The sequence below is a fragment of the Verticillium dahliae genome, genomic scaffold, assembly GCF_000150675.1.
Source record: "Verticillium dahliae VdLs.17 supercont1.17 genomic scaffold, whole genome shotgun sequence".
Lineage (NCBI taxonomy): Eukaryota > Fungi > Ascomycota > Sordariomycetes > Glomerellales > Plectosphaerellaceae > Verticillium > Verticillium dahliae.
Window position 1 is genome coordinate 356,658 of NW_009276936.1, and position 22,050 is coordinate 378,707.

At 56.8% G+C, this 22,050-nt stretch overlaps 6 protein-coding genes across 6 annotated transcripts; 2 read left to right on the forward strand and 4 right to left on the reverse strand.

Moving 5' to 3' along the window:
- Nucleotides 1–987: 987 nt before the first annotated feature.
- Nucleotides 988–6,549, reverse strand: VDAG_07600 (chromosome-associated kinesin KIF4B; the record flags this gene model as incomplete). The annotated part of the gene is made up of 4 exons (XM_009656505.1): nucleotides 988–1,572; nucleotides 1,630–5,225; nucleotides 5,361–6,260; nucleotides 6,363–6,549. 4 exons carry the CDS (start codon nucleotides 6,547–6,549, stop codon nucleotides 988–990), a joined length of 5,268 nt encoding a protein of 1,755 aa, XP_009654800.1.
- Nucleotides 6,550–8,517: 1,968 nt separating this feature from the next.
- Nucleotides 8,518–8,990, forward strand: VDAG_07601 (uncharacterized protein; the record flags this gene model as incomplete). The annotated part of the gene is made up of 1 exon (XM_009656506.1): nucleotides 8,518–8,990. One exon carries the CDS (start codon nucleotides 8,518–8,520, stop codon nucleotides 8,797–8,799), a length of 282 nt encoding a protein of 93 aa, XP_009654801.1. The 3' UTR covers nucleotides 8,800–8,990.
- A 2,141-nt stretch (nucleotides 8,991–11,131) lies between these two features.
- On the forward strand, nucleotides 11,132–13,465 carry VDAG_07602 (uncharacterized protein; the record flags this gene model as incomplete). The annotated part of the gene is made up of 1 exon (XM_009656507.1): nucleotides 11,132–13,465. The coding sequence occupies one exon, from the start codon at nucleotides 11,132–11,134 to the stop codon at nucleotides 13,463–13,465; it is 2,334 nt and encodes a 777-aa protein (XP_009654802.1).
- Nucleotides 13,466–14,112: 647 nt separating this feature from the next.
- On the reverse strand, nucleotides 14,113–15,013 carry VDAG_07603 (phosphoglycerate mutase family protein; the record flags this gene model as incomplete). Its single annotated transcript, XM_009656508.1, has 2 exons — nucleotides 14,113–14,890; nucleotides 14,949–15,013. The coding sequence occupies 2 exons, from the start codon at nucleotides 15,011–15,013 to the stop codon at nucleotides 14,113–14,115; spliced, it is 843 nt and encodes a 280-aa protein (XP_009654803.1).
- Nucleotides 15,014–15,577: 564 nt separating this feature from the next.
- VDAG_07604 (uncharacterized protein) lies at nucleotides 15,578–16,200 on the reverse strand (the record flags this gene model as incomplete). The annotated part of the gene is made up of 3 exons (XM_009656509.1): nucleotides 15,578–15,648; nucleotides 15,707–15,831; nucleotides 15,899–16,200. 3 exons carry the CDS (start codon nucleotides 16,198–16,200, stop codon nucleotides 15,578–15,580), a joined length of 498 nt encoding a protein of 165 aa, XP_009654804.1.
- A 1,371-nt stretch (nucleotides 16,201–17,571) lies between these two features.
- Nucleotides 17,572–18,592, reverse strand: VDAG_07605 (uncharacterized protein; the record flags this gene model as incomplete). The annotated part of the gene is made up of 3 exons (XM_009656510.1): nucleotides 17,572–18,005; nucleotides 18,201–18,360; nucleotides 18,440–18,592. 3 exons carry the CDS (start codon nucleotides 18,590–18,592, stop codon nucleotides 17,572–17,574), a joined length of 747 nt encoding a protein of 248 aa, XP_009654805.1.
- Nucleotides 18,593–22,050: the final 3,458 nt, after the last annotated feature.

Here is a 22,050-nt window from a genome sequence, read left to right on the forward strand (position 1 = left end):
GTCTTATTCTCGCGGGGGGGCGGCGGCGACGGCGGCGACGGCACGGCCGCCCAGGCCGAGGCCCTTCGCGCCGAGGGCGTGGACGTGCAGCGTCGCGGGCTCGGCGAGCTGTGCGTCGACCTGGATGTCTATGGGTGGTTTCCGGAGGATCTGCCCTCGCAGTTGGAAGACGAGGGGGGCGAGCAGTAGCAGGCTGGCCGCAGCAGGCAATGTCATGGTATTCAAAGCACGTCTAGAAGTGGTTCGCAAAGCATCATATACCCTACCCAATCATCCATCGAGGCCACTCGCGTCTTGTCACTTGGAGTCATACTGTCATGGTCTCGGAATTGCCTGCATTCGTTTCTTTCCAAGAAACAGTGGTATCTATCTCCCTCGCGGGTGACCGCTCGACAGCAACACAGGCAAACGTCCCCTCCCACGACAGCTCGGTGACCCATCCCCGCTTCCAATCTAGAGATTCATTTCGCTCAGAAACACAAAAGGAGAACAAGACGAAGAAAAAGAAGAATGAAGCGCGCATCTCGTTTCTCGTTGCCGTCGTTGTTGCTATAATGAAGCGCACACCGCTGCTAAGTACGGGGACCAGGGCTGAACGGACAATCGTGAAATTAAGACGGCTGCCAAGTCACTTTGAAATAACATCGTCGAGAAGGGGTAAACGCAAAAGCAGTCCATCCTCCGAAGATTCATAACTCCGACCCGCACCTCGGCAGACAGGCTCATTCGCGGCTTCAAGCCAGAGCGGGAAATGTACAGATGTGTACAAGCACCACGTCGTGACGGGGGGACTGGTGCGCGGAAAGGGGAAAATTTGGCGTGAAACGACCAAACAGGAAAACTCCAAACATATGGGATATCAAAAAGACAAGGTCATCAACGGGGCATCAGAAACAACCTTCTCCCTTTTGAGGGGAGACCAAGAGTCGCGGTGCCACGTCTCGTCCCCACGGCATACCCCTCCCACTAGCATCCACAACCACGCGCCTAGAAGCAGTTGAGCGAGCCCTTCTTCTTCTTTTGCTTGTTGATCGCGTTCATGCGCTCCTCGAGGTGCGCACGCGCTGCCTCGGCCGCTTGTCGCTTCTTGCGCTCCTCCTCGACCGCGTGCAAGCTCCACCGGTTGTCGGGCTGCGGCGTGGGAGCGGGACGGTCCTTGAGCTCCTTGAGTTCGCCCTCAAGCTGCTGGCACCGCTTGCGCCAGGCATCGCAGTCCGCCTTGACCTTGTTCGACTGCTTCTCGAGGTCGGTAAGAGCTTCCTCGAGCGTCTGGGTGAGTTGCTTCTCGGCGTCGAGGTGCTTCTCGATTGTCTGGATGCGAGCCTCCTGGTCTTGTTGAATCTGGTTGAGAGATCCCATGTGGTCCTTGCTGCCTGGCCGTCCACCAGTAGGCGTGTTGGGTACTGTCGGGCTGGTCTGGGCGTTGGATCCGGGCAGAGGAGGGAGGGGGATCGCGGGAGGCGGAGATGGCAGAGATGCGACGGAAGCACTCTTGCGGAGGTTGCTGTTCGTTAGGGAGTTGGCCCTCTGGGGCTGCTGGCCGGAGGCCGTGGCAACTTCATCGTATTTGTTCTACAGCACTTGTTAGCATGATTTCTTTCTTCGTGTGCATGGTGAAGTCAGTCTCACCTGGAGAGCATGGTATTCGGCGCGGAGACGGTCCATCTCTGACTCGATCCTGGTCTTTGCGGCAGTGGCTTCCTCAAGCTGGGCTTGGCGTTCGGTCTGCAAGACTGAAAGACGGTTGTTGGTGATCTGAGCCTGGTCAAAGTTTGACTGAAGTTGGTCTTCCAGCTCCTCGACAAGACGCGAGTTCTTGTTGTTCCTCGAGTCAAGGTCGGCCATCTTCTTACGCAGGGCAGACATCTGCTCGGTAACAGAGCCCTGGATGCTCATAGTCTCACCCTTGGCAGTGAGAAGATCAGACAAGGTTGCCTTGACTTGCTCAAGATCGCGCACGGCGCTCTCGTTGATGGCTGTCAATTCGGAAACCTGTCGCTCCAGGTCTCCCGTCTTCTTTTGCTCCTCCGCAAGCGCCTTTTGATCAGCAATCAGATCATCGATGCGTTCTGTGATCTTCTCGACACTAACGTCGAGTCCGAGAGCAAACGCGACCTGGGTGGCAACCTTCATGAGATCCTCGCGGGCGTCGTCAAGCTCGCACTCCAGAACCCGGATGTTCTCAGCTTGCTCGCTCATAAGCACAGCCACCTGCTCCTCGTAGCCCTTCTGCTCGACCTGCTTCAATTCCTCGAGATCTCTGGCATGGTTGTCCTTGAGAAGCTGCATGCCATCTTGGTGGGTCTTCAACGCTTGCTCGTGCGCGGCAATCTGCTTCTCGAGGTTTTCCATGAGCTGCTTGTGGGTGTTGGACTGACTCTCGTGCAGATCACGCGTCTTGATGGCCTCTTCTAACTCGGCTTTGGTAGCTGAATGGGCTGTCTCAAGATCCGCCACCTTGATAGCATTGGTGCTAATGATCGACTTGTACTCGTCAACCTCGTCACGAAGACTCTTGAGCAAGCTTTGGTGCTTTTCGTCTGCCTCCAACGTTTCGTCGTCACTCGCTGCATCCGTTCGTGCGGTAGCCTTAGAATTGATGGTCGCGATTTGGCTCTCCAGATCTTCAATCGTCTTCTTCATCTGTGCTTCTGTCTGTTGCATCGCGTCCAAGGCAGTCTTATGCTTTGTCTCCCAGTTGCTCAGCTCTACCTGAAGGCTCTTGAGCTTGCGCTCCGTGTCGGTAGAGAGGGGTTGTTGTTCGGACGAGTCTGCCTCAGTGTCGTCTCCTACGACTTGTCGGGTTGTCTCGGCCTCCGATGCGTCAGAGACAGTCGGAGCTGATGTCGCAGGAGCGTCTTTAACAGCGGCGCGAAGTGCTTCAATTTCGGCATGCAGCTCCCTCTCGCTAGCGCTGTGCGCCTCTCTCATCTCCTTCATCTGTGACTCGTTCCTCTCCAACTGATTCTTGAGCGTGGACACAACAGACATGTCCATGGGCGAGGCCTTCAAGCTGGACCGCTCTCGCGTCAGGCCGGAGATGATGGTCATCTTAGTCTCCATCTCCCTCTTTGCCGCGGCAACACCAGCCTCCAGCTCTTGAATCCTCTCTGATCGAGCATGCAACTCATGTATGGCAGAGTTGAGGTTCAGCTCAAAGTTCTGCATGACATCCGGCTGGGATTCAAAGTTCTCTGTTGCAATATTTCGGAGCGAGGCGAATGAGCGGTGGGCGCGGTCAATGATCATGACGTTCTGGCTCGACTTGCGGCGGATGACGGGATGGCTGGCCCTCGGGGATGTAGCCTCGGCAGCCTTGGCCTGGGCGACTTCTGTCTTGAGCTCCTCGACCATGTCTAGAGCATCTTGATGCTTCTGCTCAAGTTGCGCATACTTGTCAGCCAACTCCTTCTCTGCAGCCTCCTTTTCCGCAGACAGGGTCTTCAGCCGGGCCAGTTCTGTATTCAGGAGATCCTGTTGTGTCGAGTCGGTTGCAGTCATCTTTGGTTCGATGTCGCTCTTGATGCTCGTCGTCTCGGCATGGTCCTCGACCTGGATATCGGACCTTTCAGGCACCGGCTCTGTTTCGGTCTCCGGCAGAAATTCGGACTGAGGCTTCAGAGTGGCCGTCTCAGCGTCGAGATCAGAGGTGTCGACAGTTGTCGGGGAATCCATGGCAGAGGAAAGCTCCGAGGACAAGGAGCGCGAAGATGCGTACTGCCCGTGCTCTTTGTGGTCGTTGGATCGCGCATCGGACGTGAAGGATGATGGTCTGGTCTCCGTTGGTGATACAACCGACAGAACGGAGTCGCGAACGTTGCGGTGGGGGTGTCGTGATTCGTCGACGGTATCCTGCAGCTCCCTGAGAGCGCGGACAGCCTCCTCGTAGCGAGAGTGAAGAAGACTGTATTCGTTGACGGTGCTTTCATGTTCCACGCGAAGATCAAAGAGCTCTTGTGTCACATTTTCAAGCTTATCCGCCACAAATTTGGTCTGAGCAGGGCTGGGTGGTGAGTAGTCGTCATACTCCGCTTTGAGGCCGTCGTGCTCAGCACTAGGCGTTTCATCTTCGGAGGTGTCCTTGGCATTTTCGATCGTCTTGGCGTCGACGTCGTCGTCAACCTGGCTCTCCTCCTCTTCGATCTCGGGAATGGCGTCTTGGTGGCTGACACGACTAACGTGGGACTGGCTTCGCGAGTGGTTGGTAAATTGGCGACGATGCCCGACACCGTTCGCAGTCTCTGCCTGAGGCTCTGGCACCTTGTTGTCGCTCTGGATGTGATCTAGCTCATAAAGCAGAGAATCGAGCTTTCCTAGACTTCGCTGGCGCTCGATGACCTGTTCCAGGCGGTCGATCTCACGTTGCATCAGCTCCGCATCTTGGTCCGCCTCGGCCAGGCGCTCCTCCAACGTCGAGATGTAGTCTTCGCAGGACGCTTCATTCTCGCGGACGCGCGAGATTTCCTTTCGCAGCTCAATGATAATCGTTGCGTTCTTCTCCTCGCCCGAGGTGTGGCCGTCAAGTTTGGCCTCCAGGTCGTGCAGGTAGTTTTCAGTGCTGGCCTCTCGATCCATCAACTTCTGGAGCCGGGCCTGGAGCTGGGTGTTGATCGTCTCGACGTAAGCGCACTTGGTCTCCTTTTCCAACAAGTTCGTCTCTGTGCTCGACAGAGTGCCGCGGGTACTAGACAGTGATTGCTCGAGGGATCGGATCGTCTTTTCGTACTCGAGTACAACCTGCTCGACAGCTTGGGCGAAGGAGTTGGAGCGATTCAGGCGTTCCGTGGCACTGTCCCCAAGCGCATCGTCATTCTCCTCATTGTCCGCCTGCTCAGCGTCCCTAGCCTTGGCCATTTCAGCGATAAGCTTCGCGTGTCGCTGACTCAGGGTAGTGTAGGTCTCTTGGACGTCCAGCAATTGGTTCTGGAGTTCGGTCTCCCGCTCGTTCTGCCGCTCGGACCTCCCACCTTCAGTAGCGGGTGTGCGCCGGTCGCCGCCACCCCGCTCAGCATTGCGGATTTGGTCGCGCAGGAAGGTCACCTCTGCCTTGAGCCTGTCAATGATGGCCTGCTTGTCGCCCTCCTCCACCTGTTGGATGCGCGGTTTGCTCTGGATGGCTCGGGCCCTCTGCGCGTACTGGACTGTGTTTAGCGTCTCGCTGAGGTGGAATTCGGCTGGGGTGACGCAGGCAATCATGTAAGTCACTGCGTTCCCCCCAAGAGAATCTTGAAGCAACCGGGTCAGTCTCGAATCACGGTAAGACACGTGCGATCCGGCGTTCCGCGACGAAAGCTGCGAGATGACCTTGCCGAGCGCGGCTAGTCCGCCGTTGATGGAGATGCCCTCCTTGGCACGCTCACCTTGAGCGCCGGTGTTCTTCAGCCGCTCACTGCCCGCCAGGTCAACAAAATGCAGCTTGCTGTCGGTCGTCACCCAGCTCTCATTACCAGTCATGGCCTCAACTGGCATGGAGAAACGCTTGTCAGCGCCCTGTGGGTTATGTAGGCCCCCCTTGCGCTGCACCAGGTTCAGACTGAAAACTGCGTGGGATCGCGAGGACCTAGCGTTGATAGCTGTTGCGTCCGTCTGGCGCAAGGTCGAGCCAAAGTTCAAGGCAGCCATCAGGTCTTCGACGGAGTTGATGTCCACCTGGCGCAGGCCTGTCAGGAGGATGTTTCCCTTGACGTCCTCACGAATCGTCACGTTGACTCGCTCGTGTTGCGGGACGTGATCGGGGATGAGCAAATCGCGGAGTTGCTCGTTGTAAATCTCGACGTATGTCGCCTTTAATTGCCAATTCTTGTCTGCGCTGCCAGAAGCGCCTTGCGCAGAATATCGATGTGGCGTTCGGAGTTGTGACATGGATCCTCGGTTCGCCTGTTTTCTCGGGCCCTCGAGCTTGTCGAAAAGAGCCGTGGCAGCTCGAGGGATGACGCCCATAACTTCGGGGTCGCTCTGCTCCAAAGGTCCGGACGTTCCCATAGTGTAGGACTTGCCAGCGCCAGACTGGCCGTAGGCTAACAGCGAGACGTTGTAGCCTTGGATAAAGGCATTGACACAGTCGGTCAGGTACTCCCAAACACCCTCTTGGCTCGTGTCGGAGCCGAAGACGCGGTCGAAGACGAAGAGTTTCTTGCCCTGGGGGGAATCGATGGCGACGTTTGTATCTGATGTCACTTGGACCATGGAGCGTTGGAATCGTTGGGGAATGAGCTCGAAGCCCGGGTCGGTGGGCTTCAGGGGCGGGCGAACTCGAACGGCTGCAGGATGCGTTGGTCAGAGAATGTTCCACTATTGCAGCAGCAAGAAAAGGAGGCAGAAGGCAGGACCGGGTTGGAAAGAAAAAGGAAGGCTTGACTTACCCACGCGCACAGCTGTGCGGCCATCCTCGTCAGAAGCTCTGCTTCCTCCGCCGCCACCACCTCCTGGTCCGCCGCCGGCTTTGCTGCTCATGCTCATACGGCTGTTGCTGCGTGGAGCGGGTCGCACCATGGCGCTCATGGGTCGCTGGGGAAGATTCCCAGGTGAAGCGGGCGGTGAAGTGGCCATGGCGAGAAGCTGTGGCGAGGCGAGGGGTGCTGCCTCTGCACTCTTGTATGGGTCGGCACGCGAGGCCAGGCGAGAGCAGGCGTGCGAGTACCGTGTGTCACTCGCAGGATTGGAGGTCGGGTTATGCGAGTGTCTCGGGGCGGATGGATTGGGGGGTGTTTATGTCTCGCGAGCCCCGCGGGCAGGGTGTTTTTTTTTTTTGTGCCTGTGCCGGCTGCCGGTGCCTCGAGGGAGTGGACGGCACAGCTTTGGATCTCGTACTGGGTGCTCGTGCTGTTGCTGGTGCTCGTCTTCGTCTTCATAAACGCGAAAGACTGGGCGACACAATGAAGGGCGGCATTGAGAACCCCCAGGGTGTGTTGTGTGTGAGAGAGGGTAGGGGGATGGGAGATGAGAGATCAAGTCGCGGGTCGCGGGCTCGGGCGGGTGCCAGTTGGTAGGTAGCAAAAGGGTTGCTCCTTCGGGGGGGTGGGGGGCGAAATAGGGGATTCGAAATCCAGTTCGGGATCGGACAGGCTACTGACAAGCCTGACAGAAGCACAGGACAGGACCAGCCAGATAGGTAGGTTGGTGTATGAGATGGGAGAGCGGACTGGGCGGACACAAGCCTGTGTTTATTTGGGTGGGTGGTGGTGCTCGTTGACTAGGGTCTGGCAAATTGGATGCGCGTTGCGGAGGGGTGGTGATTGGAGGATGCCCCTGCGCCCAAGGTCGGAGGCTGGTGATGGGCCTGTTCGGGGCCCTGTTTGGTGCCTGTTCTCTGGCCAGTGTTTGCTGGACTCGGGGGCCCTGGCTTCGCCCCGTTTCGTCGCTTCTCAAACGGCGTGATCACTGATTTGCTCTGTTTTGGTGTCGCACGGTCGTTGATAGTAGCGATCACGGGCGTAGGAGCCGCTGAGTGACTGGGTTCTCCCAGAGCGATGCTTCACCGGACTGGCGCAACGGGAGATTGGAGGAGGAGACGGACGAAGCTGTCAGTTGACAGGTGGTACAATATTGGCCTCGCTATCCAAAAAGAGGAGGAGGCGGTGGGTGGAAGCACAAACAGACGAGGCTGCTACAGTACCTTTTCACCGTCACCGAAACGATACTTGAGGACCAGGTGCAGCAGGCTCCTTTGGGCGGTCTGCCTGGTACCTGGTGGCCTGGGCGACGAGAAAGGGAAGGCGCAAGGAACGCCTCCTTGCGCCCCTCCATCCTGCCGTTTCTCTTGAGTCTTCGCAGTGCTGGCAGGAGCAACATTTGCAGCTGGCAGGAGCAAGAGCAACACTTGCAGCCTCCTGGCTTGACTCCCTCTCGCCGACTGGGTCTTGTGCCGCTGCATGAGGAAGGGAACGCCCTGCCACGCACTAGGCTGCCGAGCGCAATCCCAGCAATCCCAGCAATCCCAGCAAGCGCGTGCAGCAGGGTCCAGGTGCAAGTGCCAGCGTGCGCCAGTGCCATCGGATACAGCGAGCACGACTGGCCGTTCGGGGAAGCACACCCGCCATCATGGAAGCGACCCAACCTTCATGCCCGGCACCTGCTGGTACTTGGCTCTGGGTGCCAGCGTCCACCACACGCGTCGTCTCCAGAAGTCCCCTCGCCCTCTTCGCTAGGTAAGGTATTCGTCCCATCCCATCCCATCTTCTCTCCTGTCAGCAATCATTGGTACGCAGCTCGCCACGGCGTCCGTCCGATCTACCTCGCCAGCTAGCACCGACGATGCATCTGCAGAAGAACGGTCGGAGAAGAACAAAAAGGCCTGGCCAAAGTCACACTACCGAGGCCTCCCAGCAACGACGGCCAGCGATCTCCATGATCATGACTTAAGCTATGTCGCATTGCGTCCCCCCAGAAATACCACATTGTGCCGTGTCTGCTGGAAAGGGAGGGGAAAGGACCCACGACCTGTCTCCCAGAACACAAAGAGAAACAGAAAAGAGTTCTTCATTTCAGGGGCACACCACACGAGCGCCCCTGAGTGTGATGCCGGGGGCGCACCATACCGTACCACGCCACACCACACCACACGCAGACGCCAACCCACACACTCCGCTCCGCAGGCGACAGACACCCTTCAGATCGACCCAATCAGGCGTCTTCTTGTATGCAAAGGACAAGACTCCCGTCGCGAGTGCTGCCGCTGCTCGTGAGCAGACACGTATTGGGTGCCTGCATTTCGAGTCCAACGTCGGGCCGTTGAATGGTGCCTCCTGCATGTGCCGCGAATGCACCTTTGCGATGGCGCCCAGCGTGGCAGGCGCCTGATGAGGGGGCGCATCGCTGTGAAATGGCTAGATGTGGAGCGAAAATGTGCAGAGTTCGAGGAAAGGAGGGTGGGTTGACTCTTCTCTGTGGACACAAGAAGCAATATACCGTCTCACAGAGTGCTCGGTGCTACGTGTCTCGTGCAGTCTTTCCCCATGTCCCGCCGCGCAGGTACGTTGCGAGACGTTGGACCGACGAGCGAGCGTAACGAGGATCGACCTTGAAGACCCCAGTTGGGATTTCAAGCACAAAGGCCGGGGTCCCCTTTCGAGGCGACCGCGAGACAAAAACGCTGGACACTAAGAGCGTGAGCGTTTCCCGGCCGCTTTTCATCCCGACCAGAGAAGCGACGTGGGGAAGCTCGGGAAATCATGCGGCTCCTGCGGCCGTTGTCTGGACCAAAGCTTCACGCGTTTCGTCTTCCAACAGCGTACCAGCCTTTGTTGGTCGGTCATGATTCAGGTGGGTTTTCTGCCATCCCATCGTCAAAGGACTCGACGTACTCCAGTGCCGAAGCCATATGCATCGAGAAAGGATACTTTTATTCTAGCGCCGCACCATGAACACCACTCGGAGTTCTGGAGTGACCCGCGAGATTGCGAGGTTCCATAAGAAGGTGAGACCGCCGAAGATGCGGAACGTGATTGTTTTCTCAGCTTTTCTCAATAGTGTCTCCCTAGCCGGTGACAAAGGCAGAAAATGTGTCTGGAGAAAGGCGCTACCACTGACGGCCGAGGGCAGTCCTAGAACCGTGCGACGCTCATTTGCTTAGCTCCCACTTCTTCTACGAGCATCGACACCTACAACCCCGCTCTCTTTGTCATTTCATCGCATCTGTGTAGTACAGCCGAGACCAGACTCAGCTGGCTGTCTGTCATCTGCATTCCATCTGCGGCGCAACACGAGATGGCGAGGGATGCAACTACCAGACGACTGGTTTTGTCTCAGCCCTGCGTGGCACTTGCTGGTCATCCACATGAGGACTCGGCGACAAAGAATGCTTGTGCCTCGTTGCAGAACACATTCGGTGACACACAAGTCCATACATCGTCCTCATGTCTACCCAGCCCGTCTGTTCCCCCTTCCCTCCTTTCTCCGTCAATCACATTGTGACGACAGCCAGACAAGCGACTTGTACTGCTCGCTTGTCGCTGTCATGAACAGGCGAGGCGATCCAGTAAAACTCATGCATTCGGTTAGGGAAAGAAAATCGTGTTACACTGCAGACTGCTTAGCCGGAAGCTTCCGCGCAGCATGTTGGAGGTCCAGCACGCGGGGAACACTCGATGACACACTTAAAGACTGTTACTTCCGAGCAGCTAATATGCCGCGATGCTGGACAATATGTGACCCACGTCGTTCACATGTACATGTACCGGCCAGAGTCAAGGCCTGCCCATAACCATTTGAAAAGCACGCCGCTTGCTTGCATCAGCAGCAGTGGCTCAAGAAGACGACCCTGAACACGCCATCCCCCGCCCTCTGTCTGCCATCGCATGCAATAGATGAGCCCGTGCGCGACGCTAATCCATAATTCTCCTCTCGTGAACGGGATCATGTTCTCGAAGGGGACAACACCTCGCACCACCATGCAGCAGGTCCTACATGTATACTCATGGGACGGCGCTCTCCCACCGCTCGCGATGGGAAATGTTTCTACGACTCCTCGGAGCGGACTGGCGGTGAGGTCCTTCGATTGGCCGCATGTTTCGTCGAGGATGATCCACGTGAAGGATGCCCCGGCCTGCCAAGCAGTCCCGCCTGCGAGGATGGGGGTTGTGCTCGAAAGGGGGGCCGTGCCACGTACAGTATGTATCTGTCTACTGATGGCCCGAGGCGGTCGGGCCCCTTTTTCGTTTGCCATCTTACCAAGCTTGCCAAGGTACTGTGATTTCGGTTGAGGGCCAGGTCAATCTGAGCCGGCAAGGGCTTTCTTTGCATGGCAGCATCGGAAGAGTCGGGACGGTAAGCCAGCCGCTGTCAATGGCTTCGTGCTCTTCAGACGATGAAACAGCTTTTTGGCCCTGCCTGTATGCATAGCATTGCTTGGCCGTCTCATGGGATGCCGATGGTTGAACTCTGTTCATGCCTACCGTTGGTGCCAATCACAGCGAGGTGGAGAACGAGCCTCGTCCTCTTGTCACGTGACTATGCGTCTCATCCGCGCCATGTCCGATACTGATCTCGCGTCTCAAGCGCGATCTCCACAGTTTCCTACGCTCACAACCCAAGGCGTCACCATTCGCGCCGCTGGGCACCGCCAAAGGAACCCTCACCCATCGATCTCCCGAATGTCACCCCTCCATATGATACACTTGCACACTTCTCAATCATGACAGGGGAGGTGATCAGCCTCCTTTCGAGTTCCTCCCCCGAGCCGGCCCTCCCACCTGCACCAGCCGTCGCCCCCTACCCCGCCAAACCATGCTCTCCTCCGGTTAAGCAGCCGCCCGGCCTCCTCGACCTCACCAGCAGCTCGCCCGTCTCTGCTCCGAAGCGCGATAGGTCTCCGGGCTCCCAGCAGCTTCCACATCCGAAGCGCCGCAGCAGCGCCGTCCAGCTGGACCTCCACTTTCTCTCCGACGACTTCGACACGACGGGCGACCTGGGGCACAGCAGCCAGGTCAGGCAAGATGCGGGACAGAACAAGCGGCTGCGTCTGTCACCGCCCGACGCTGCAAAGAGGGGGTTCCAGAGGTCACAGTCTGCGGCCGGCGCCGCGGAGAGGTCGTCTGCTCGGCAGGGGGCCGCTCTGCGACGCACGCAGACGCTGATCGATCCCATTGAGTGCTCGAGCTCGCCGGCGCTCGACAGGAGGCCGAGGAGCTCTGGCCAGACGACATACGATGACCCCTTTGCGACCTCGTCGCCTGTGAGGAAGGCAGGTGGGATCGTGGCCATGGACGAGCCTCGTGCGGCTTCACCTCGGCGACCGGAAATGGCTGCTGTGGCTGCGAGTTTAGGGATCGAGGTCGATGATCCGTTCGCCAGCAGTCCGCCTCCTGCTGCGAAGGCGGCGCCCGCGTCTGCTCCGGCTGGTTCGGTCACGGTGGCGTCCACGGCGAAATCGACAGGTGCATCGAAGGTGACGTCCAAGACCTCCATGGCGGTCTTGAGTCTCGACGACGACCTCAGCGACCCCTTTGCCAGCTCGCAGCCTGACGCGGCCCAGCTCCGAGCAACGGCGTCTACGGCTGCGTCACTGAACAGCAGGCCGCGTTCTCCGAAAGACAAGGTAAATTGGGACCCCATCTCAAGCTCGGCGCCGCAGCTGCTGCACGACTCGTTCGACAGTTCGCCACCGCCTGTCCGTTCAAAAGGCAAGGAGAGGGAACCCGCGGTCATTGCCCTCAGCGATTCCGAGGCGTCCGTGCTGGAAAGCCACAAATGGTCAGATAGCGACAGCGATCTCCCGGACGTGAAGGACATGGACCTCTCCAAGTCCCGCGCGCCTCGTTCTCACACAACGGCACGGTCACGCACGTCATCGGCCACGCTGAAAGTATCGAAATCAAAAGCGCCAGTCGCCAAGAAATCCGCCGAAAACAAGACGCGAGACCAGGAGGCCAAGGCCGCCGAGCGCGAGCGCGAGAAGGAGCGCAAGAAGCGTGAAAAAGAAGCGGCGAAGGAGCAAAAGGCGCGCGACAAGGAGGTGGCGGCCGCCATGGCCGAAGTCAACAAGGTGAGGACCGACAAGAAGGTCTCGACGCCAGAGATGATTGTCGATCTGCCTGCGAGCCTGCCGCCATCGCAGCTGCTGCAGGCGCAGACGCTGCTCAGGGACCTGGACGTCGAGTTCGGCGAGTGGCAGAGCCCGGTCGAAAAGGTCGTCAAGTGGCGGCGCAAGGTCAAGAGCCGGTTCAACGACGACCTCGGCCTCTGGGAGCCGATGCCGCTGCGCATCCAGGACGAGTCGTACGCCATGGCCGTCATGACCGCCGACGAGTTCGTCGCGCTGGCTCCCGGGCCCGAAGGCGCGGATCTGCCGGCCCACGTGTCGCGAATGAAGCAGCACTTTCCCGGCACGCAGCTGATCTACCTCATGGAAGGTCTCGGCCCCTGGATCCGCAAGAACCGCAACGTGCGAAACCGGCAGTTCGTCTCCGCCGTGCGCAGCCAGGAGACGGAGGCGGCGCCGACGAGCAGCCAGCCGAACCGGCGGCGCAAGAAGGCGCAGGCGCCCACGGAGTACATTGACGAGGACACGGTTGAGGACGCGCTGCTCGAGCTACAGGTCCTGCACGGCGCCCTCATCCACCACACGGCCGCCGCCGTTGAGACGGCCCAGTGGATCGCTGTCTTCACGCAGCACATTTCCACCGTGCCGTATCGCAAGCAGCGCGAGGCGGCCAACGCGGCGGGCGCCGGCTTCTGCATGGAGAGCGGGCAGGTGCGGACGGGCGACGACACGCGGGACACGTACGCGCGGATGCTGCAGGAGATTGTGCGCGTCACGGCGCCCGTCGCCTACGGCGTCGCTGAGGAGTTTGGGACCGTCACGGCGCTGGTCGAGGGGTTGGAGGAGAGGGGCCCGCTCGCGCTGGAGGCGTGCCGGAAGAGCGCCAACAAGGATGGTGCCGTGTCGGATCGGACCATCGGTCAAGCTCTCAGTCGGCGGATCTACAAGGTGTTTACTGGCAAGGATGAGACGAGTATGGACGTCTAGGGAAGGGCATGCTTATGCTTCATGGTAGACCTGGCTTGGCGTTTGAGGTAGGAAATCGGCCCAGGCTGGATGACGTTTGTGCAGATGTTGGACGGAGCTCGTCACAGAGCATTCGTGATAATTGTCAACAGCAGGACAGTGTGGAAAATGAGTTACGAGGCGACGCAATACTGCGATATGAGCAGGCGGGTTGCCTATGGACACAAGTAACCCTCAGTATAGAAATGCAATCACAGTTCAAAGCATCATTCCGCAACAAGCAGAAGTTCAGGTGGTGGCATCATGAGACAACGATTTGCATTCGAGTCTACCGGAACTCTATCTATTCAACGCCGAAGCAACGTGGCATCTATCGACCGGGACATGTACGTGAGGTCTAGACTTCAAACATGTTAGCACTCGTTCGGAAACAAGCATCATGAAATAACAGGTTGAAAAGCTTTCTGTCAGATAGCGGTTGGACAAGGTTTTTCCACATTCAATGTGTCGGATCAGGTCTGTGAAAATTGGTCTCTCATCACGAAAGCAGGCGGGCAAGTATAAAGAAAGAGGCGAAAGCATACCATTGACAGAGCCGACATTGTGCTCTGGAGAGTATGCCGAAACGGTCATCCAGAGGGTGGCGCAACGGTCATCATCCGATCTGGCTATTTTTCAAGCTGATCTTCAGCCTTCCGCTTCTTCGGCGGAGGGGCCGCAGCAAAGAACGAAGTGAGTGTTTTCTGCTTCTGGTCGAACTGCGCGCTGCCGATACCGCCACGGGTCTTCTTCAGACCGGCGAGGTGGGACGTGTTGTTAAAGATCACAAAGCTCAGGCGCAGGTCGGGCCAGCGTGGGCCATGATGGCTCGGCGGAGAGGGGGGTTCGCCTGCGCCTTGTCGAGGCTGACTCGATGAGCGGAGCAAGGGTTCGACGACGAGCTGGGTGTAGCCCGTATTGCTCCAAGAGGCATGAGAGTCTGCTGGCTCGGACGAAGAAGCAAACCAGGCATTGCCGCGCAGGACGCGAAGCAGCGATGCCAGGATCAGCCCGTGGGCGACGATCATGACGCAAGCGGGCTTGTCAGCCAACGCGGCGATGATCGGTGCAAGCTGGCTGTCGACGAAGCGACTAGCACGCGCTTGCATGGCGTCGTGGGTCTCGGCATCTGTCGCACGAACATGGTCGCGCTGGCCGTACCTCTTGCCTTCATCTGCGCCAAAGTCCTTCTCGCGCAGGTCCGAGAGCTGGACGACGTTGACCGCCGGCATTCCAGCCAGCGGCGGAGGCTGCGCTTCTCGGACCGTTGCAGCGGTGTGGACGGCACGCTTTAGGTTGGAGGTGAAGATGTGCGTCGCTGGAGGTGCCGCCGTCGCCAAGTGAGAGGCAAGACGGCGGGCTTGGAGGACGCCATGAGCGGTCAATGGGGAGTCGCGACTTCCTGCACTGGAATTGGTCAGCTGAGGGTAACGGAAAAGGCATGAAAAGAAATTTCGTGACTCACTAGAGGCCGGCCACATTGTCTACCGATTCGCCGTGGCGGATGAGGAAGATGTTGAGCTTGCCCATCGAGGCATTGGTGTTGTATGTGAGAGACTGAAGCTGGAGCTTGATGGCCGCAGCATTCCCTGGTGGCGACTACATGGTTTTGCCAAGGAGCTCGATCGAGGAGCTCAGGACTGGTGTCGCGTTGACTTGCAGAACGTGGTTGGAAGGGAATTGAGCTGGGAGGCAAATTTTCCTTTTAATAGCTGGTGGGCTCCTGGCTGGGTCCACCTGTCACGCTGGTTAGTCAGCTTTCTTGAACTGGGCAATGCAGCTCGCCATTTGTAGAAGCCGCCAAAAGTGTGTGCCAGATGAACATCATGATGCTGAATTCCCCAAAAGTTGCTGCCGCAAAACCCACGGAAGGCATGGAACGGAGGCTCGCGAGAGAGCATTTTTATTCAGGGTTCTTTCTTCCAAGAACTACAAGCTGATGTCTAGAAACTTACAGCACCATTGAGGGGCTGTAAAGGGTGTGGCTGCCAGAATGCACTGTTGAGCCAGCGGATTTTCGACGCATCTTCTCATAGCCATGTGATGCGTCGCTGGCTCACCCTCGTTCACCTACGGTAGCCTCAAGGTTTGTGCCTAGCACTGAGCGTCCCAGCCTCTCCAGTGGTTGCAAGCGATGCGGCCATCGTCGTTGAACAAGATGTCCTCTGCAAGGTAGTCAGAGTCAGCATGCGAACTACCTCGAAAGTGAAATCACCAACATACCGAGATTGACATCGACGTCCCAATCCTGAGCAAAGAGATACGGGCAAATAAGCTTGTTCTCTATGTAGTCACTCTTTTGCGTCTTTTTGAGAATGCAGGCGCCACAACGCATGTTGAAGTAACCGCTGCACATCAGGACATTGGTTAGCTAACCACTAGTGATCAAGAGCTCGCATGTACAGATGTTCTTACCCTTCCTCTGCTACGAGGCTGACCGTGTTTGCTTCGCTGTCGACTTGGAGACCGATGCAGTCATTGAGGTTGATGCGCGTGCAGCGGTACGTCTTGCCATCGTTCCTGAGACATTTGGCGTGAAGGACAGTCTCGGACTTTCGTAACACCTTGAAGTTTTGCCATTCGGGGTGCCATTGGTCCCGGCCGTTCGAGGTGAGAAGCAGGTCCTTGCATTCGTACTTGATGTCGTCACCAGACGCGCCAGACGACAGAAGGCCAAGAATGAGGCCTGCGAGAACGGTGATGAAAGTGAGCTTCATCTTGATGGTGGTCGTTGCCTCGCTGTTGGGTGTCTCGTGGGGGGTACGCAACGGGTGTAATGCTGAGACTTCTTAAGATATAGAAAATTCGGCAGCATGGAAAGTAGTGGTTCTTATAGCTTTCCTTGCCATTGCTCTTTCCTTCACTTAAGGTGTGAAAGTCCAGGGAACTTCAGTGAATGGTAAACACCAGAATGGGGCTCATTCACCTTGTTTGGTGTTGTGACCGTCAGCCTGGCTCAGCTCGAGTTGCTCTCTCCTGCGTTACTGCCTGTCGCACTTCTGGCTCTTTCAGCTCGGTCGAAGCACCGAATTCTCATTAAAAGGGTTCAAGATAGCTAGATAAAATCGCAAACGCTTTACTACAGGATCCAGTCGACGTTACGCGGCTTGGGAGTGACAAATTAACGAACGCGCCTTGTATTGCCTGCCTTGGGGGTCTCGGGAGAAGATCCAATGCAATCCTAAGCCTCACTACCGAATTGTACTTGTAGTATAGCAAAGACTACAAGCTGAGAACTACGATGTTCAAGGCATTTGCGGAATATTATGATTACCTCTGGATTCCTCAGCCTAAGCGAGTGACCCGTTTTGATTCATGAATGCGGCTTGGGCGTTTTTACGTGATGCCAATGGAATACAAGCATGGGAGTATGAACAGACCAGAAGTTTGGCTTGCAATATTCTCCCATTCCATGACCATAAGCATGCATCAATAATATACACAGCCGAACATTAAAGAGAGGCAACATAAGGTTCAAAATGTGCTTCCACAGGCAGATAACGACATACTGGTATATTCAACGTTCAAGCAGTGAAGTGATCACATTCAACGGCATCGAGTGAAAGCTCTGCGTTTGAGAACTCTCCTCTTACAGATGAATGCCTCATACGGACCGATGGAGCATTAATGCGACAGTCTGTGTATGGCCAACCAGTCACTTGGCTACCTTGTGTCGACGCAAGTGGTCAACTATGCCGCGCATTTCGCACATGATATGGAACGTGGGAAAATATTCGCAGGCCAGACGTAGAAATCTATAGAATGCACGGGATATTGGCTTTTCTCTCGATTGTCCTCGATATTTTGCCGGACTAATGTCTGTTGTCTGTACGAGAGCCTGTCGTATGGTCGAGGGCCCACGTAAAGGAGGCTGCAGTGCACGCAGTCGGTTGCGAATCCGCTGTCCTCGAAATGAAAGGAAGTCTGGAGTGCTTGGTTGGACGGGAGCATTAGCATGTCCACAACAGTTCAACATGAAGGTATACCAAATGGCCCAACCTCTCGTTGTGTAGTGGGGGTCCATATAGAGCCAACTATATGGTAAAAATGCGATGCTGCAGCACGACTCTGCCTCCTTTGAATAGACGCTATTGAGTATCGCGTAAAGGTTGTTCTGTATTGATTCGTGTGTCGGGCGTTTCGGTGTTGGAGGCGTGGCGCTCATCGTTGACGGGAGCAAGAGCAGCGGACACGGTGCCGTGATATGAGAGCCATGTTGTCGGACCTAGGGTGAAATATGCTGCTATGATATCCGTCATGGTGCTATTAGTACTGAAGTTCTCGGGAGAAGTCTTGCCAGCCGTCACGGGCTTTTCTTTCTCCGGTCCAACATATGAGTATGTGTGCTCTGAGCCAGAACTTGAGATGAAGAGTTTCTGCGATCTGGTGGGATCAGCCTGTGACTGCGGCGAGTGGCATAACGGTGTAACTGGGATATTTCCAATCTTGATTCTGTCCCCCAGGAAGGCATTCGTGGTGAATCTTGGCGAGAAATGCCGTTCTCTGAAACGCAATGAAGTCTCTGGAGAACGTCATTCGAATCAACTACCGCGTTTAGAGGTACTGTACTATGTAATCAATGAAATTTCCTGCACCTCATTTCAGGCTTCGGGTCATTAGCACGCGGAGGGGTTTTCGACAGTCATTTCTCTGTCAGAGTCGCATGGCGATATCTGTCAGAACCGCGGAGATGCCGTGCTATTTGGTACAAACTTACTTTGAAGGCAGGTAGGAAGTAAAAGTTTGAATCCTTCCGAGGTCGTGTCATATTCATCTTGGCATGCCCACTGGGGGTATGACGCCTTAAGAGTCTGCTCACGAGAATCGCCCCAATGGCCGCATTCCAGCTTGGCGGCGTGATATTTCGCTGATCCAACCTACGATCACTAACCACGGAGTTAGCGATCATGGAGTCTACATCCGAGGACGTCAAGCTCATCCAGATTTTTTTTTCACTCCCTCCTCCCTTTCTCTAGTCAAGGCCAAAGCCGGGACCGGAAATGCAAGTGCCGGGTCCAGTTGGCACCCTTTGATCAACATCTCAGTCGCATTCGTGGGCTGGTTGAGCACGCCATAGGCAATCTCAGCCCACACCCACGCCCGACTCATTCTCTCTTACGTGGTTGCTTCGCAGCCTTCCATGCACAACCCGCGTCTCTTGGGATCACGGCCGGCTGTTCGGCATCTTCAGGTCTCAGCCCAAGAAATAATTGATGGAGGTTGCGTCCCAGAACGGCACCCACGAGGCCTCCACAAGGCTCGGTTGGGCGGTCGAGGCCCGCGCGGCGACGGCGCCAGCGAACCATGGGTGATCTCCGATGCGGGTACGATGTCGTTTCAATCTTTATCTTGCTTTTCTCTCTCTCTTTCGAGGCTGCCGTTCGATGCCTGTTTAGCGGGCCGCGACTGCAAGATGCGAATCGTGAGGCTCCCGGCCGAGATTTGGCGATAGTGACAGACCTGTTTCTGCCGCCTCTTCCCCAGCTTTCATTCACCCTAGCGTCTGGGGAAGAAGCAGAGAAACAGGAGAGCCAAGGCTTCTCAAGTGTCCGAAAAACTGAGCCTCCCGGCTTGGAAGGCCCTATCGAGAGGGCAGAAACAAGACAGCATTGCTTGGCAAACAGCGTGACGCCGCCACCATGTCTTGGCCCGACCAGCGTGGTGTTCCACCCCGTCTGCCTGAAGTTTCCAGCCGCAATATTGCAAGGGGGGGTGGGATGTTCACAATTGACTTCCCAGAGAAGAAAGCAAGCGCCCATGCCATGTCAATCCATTCCTTCTTGCCGAGATCCCAAACCCACGGTCCTGCCACGCCTTGCATGTGCAATCTAGAGACCAAAGTCACTTCTACCAGCCCCTAGGACCCTCGTTGCCAGCTCTGAAGACGACGCGGGCGACCAATGGGGGAGAGACAAGCAGCACCAACTGGCAATCATGAGTCACGCGATAGGTTTCTCTGCCGGCACAGCTCAGCTTCGGCAACTCCCATTCGTCGAGGGAATCGTCAGAAAAGACAGGGAGTTGGCGTGGAGGCTCTGGAACCGACCGACCATGGTGTGTCTGGACCCCTCCCGGCGGGAGGCGATCAAGCGATATCAAATTGGTCCTCGTCTCACAGCGCCGGCCATGGCGAGGGTGTGCTCGACATCATGAAGGGTTCATGGGGGGGAGGCCATGGCGAAAGTGACGTGGCTGTTGACACCATGCGAAGGCGTCGCAGCGGCTGATGGAAAAAGGACGAAATTCTTGCTGTTTGTCCGCTTTCTCATCAATCTGATCGTATTCTCGACCCCCATCCCATGGGAGCACAGCAGCGCAAGGGATCGAGCTGAGAGGGAGGGAGATTCGAGACCCGGAGGCAGCTCGAGCTGTCAGATTGGTAAGAGATGGACTGGACTGCCTTGACGACGCATATTGGCGTACTAGCCATCGGGGCGCCGATTCCGCACTCCCTCTCATGGTATGGTGCTGCCGCCCCAACCTCCAAACCCCCGTCCAGAATAGGGGACTAGGTTTCTGGCTCGGGGCTCACGAAAGTTCAGTGGGCAGACAGAGGCGACCCATCGGGAGGTGGGGTCAGCACTTTGGCAACCAGGGGCCATGTATTCTGTGAAGAACCGAGAACAACTTTGTTTGCCGGGGTTCGCGCTGATCGCTCGTCTCTGGCAAGTGTGTGGAGGGGGGCGACATGATGATGGAGATGGTCATCTCGGCGCCCAGGATTGATGGTGGGTGTGCCATGGTGCCAGAACGACAATCTCTGCAAAAAGAGATCCATCGTGGTGTTCACTTGCAGTCATGACGATGGGGCGGCGCTCTTCACAACAGCCGGAACCACACAGATGGATGGTATGGTGTCCATCGCGATCAGTTGCACCACCTGCACGCCACAGTGAGCCGCCCAATTCTGAAGGCATGTCTCTCCCACACTATGACTCTGTTCCTCTCGGTCTCCTGTTGTGTCTGTTTCGTTGGGTGGCGTGAGGAAAATCAGCTGGTAATAGTTGTCGTTGACCAGTAGAAGCTCAAGAAGCTCTTGGTCTACTTGCGAGAGCTGAGGGGCTTCTCCCAAAGCGGGCAGGACAGCCGCCTTGTTTAGGCCGGCCCACCTACGCTGGTCTGAGGTGTGTTGGGGGTGTGTGAGGAGCATGAGCTGTGTGATCAGAGGGGGTGTGGCCTGGGTGGCAGACAAGGATGCTGGCTTGGGAATTGGGGTAAGCTTCCATTAGGCGACAAAACCTGCAGATGAACAGGGGAGCTATGCGGCTCCTGGCTCGGTGGATGTGGTCTCATTCACGCCAAGAATGACGTGCTCGTAAAGGTCCATCTTTTTCGCTTCTCGAGTCGGCGCCGGTCTTCGATGAGTTCGACTGGCCTCAGAGTCCCCCCTTGTGCTCTCTGTCTCTGTCTCATTCTCTCGTATGGGGCAAATATTGTACAATGTACCTGTCTTTTTGTCGATTGGACGATCAATCATCGCGAGGTTGAGCACGAGGAAGGGTTGATTGTTGCGACAGGCGAAAGGGGCGGCATCTTGGCATCAGAGACATTGGCGCCCTTCCTAATGCATCATGATAGCTTCAAAACCTTGACCTCAGACAACCAGTCTGTCGACCGGTGAGACCGATGGGCAGCGATGTGTCTGTCGTGCTTTGCCGGCTGCTTCTTTCACTGAAACTAAACTGATGGAGGTCCCCGAAGACGGCTTCTCTACGTAGCACGTCCTCGACCCCTCCCCCCCTCCAATCCAGTCCACCAGTACCGCCGCCACCAGCCGAGTTAAGCTTAATTCCTAAGTTTATTTGCGCTGACTCTGGTGCTGGTTCTTGTCCGCTGGGCCTTTCCCTCATTGCCTCGTGGCAGGCCCGTTCTGACTCTCCAAGTCGCCGGATAGCACGGCACGTTATCCAAGACCTGGACAACTGGAACATTAGACCATCCCCCCGAACTAGAGGACCTCCCCGAACTACCGTTTTGCATGTGCTGGCTCGCACGGGATGCAGAAAGCGGCTGGAAGAAGGCTTTGGTTCCTCTCCGTGCCCTTCTCTCACTCAAAGAAGGATGGACGTTTGTTTGTAGCTCTTGATCAATACGGTACCTTATGCACTGGAGCCATACTTGCCCTGGAAAACCCATCACCTTTTCTCAGCTGCTCTGCACATGGCAGCTGTCGGTACCGAATCCGAAGGGTCTCTGGCAGCTGACCATGGGCCTCAGAGACACGAATGACATTTATGGCGTTCAATTCAATTCATCACAGCTGGTGGTCATTGCTGGCACATAAGCGACACCCCCCCATGACCGTTCCCCCCACGCTTCGTGTACGGTGGCTTCGAGACCCTGAAGCCGCATGCATCCCTTGATTACAGAAGCACCATGGCACCAATTGCCCACACTTCGCGCGCCGTTGCCGCTTGGTGAGCCTGTGCTCCCTCCTGGCAATTCCGCAGGGTCCATGTTGTCGTCGTGTCCTACCGATCTCCTCTAACGCCGCCGCCGCGTGAGCGCCATGGTGCGGCTTTAAGTCGTCAACCCATGGCGAGCCAGTCCAGCCTGGGCCAGCCCGC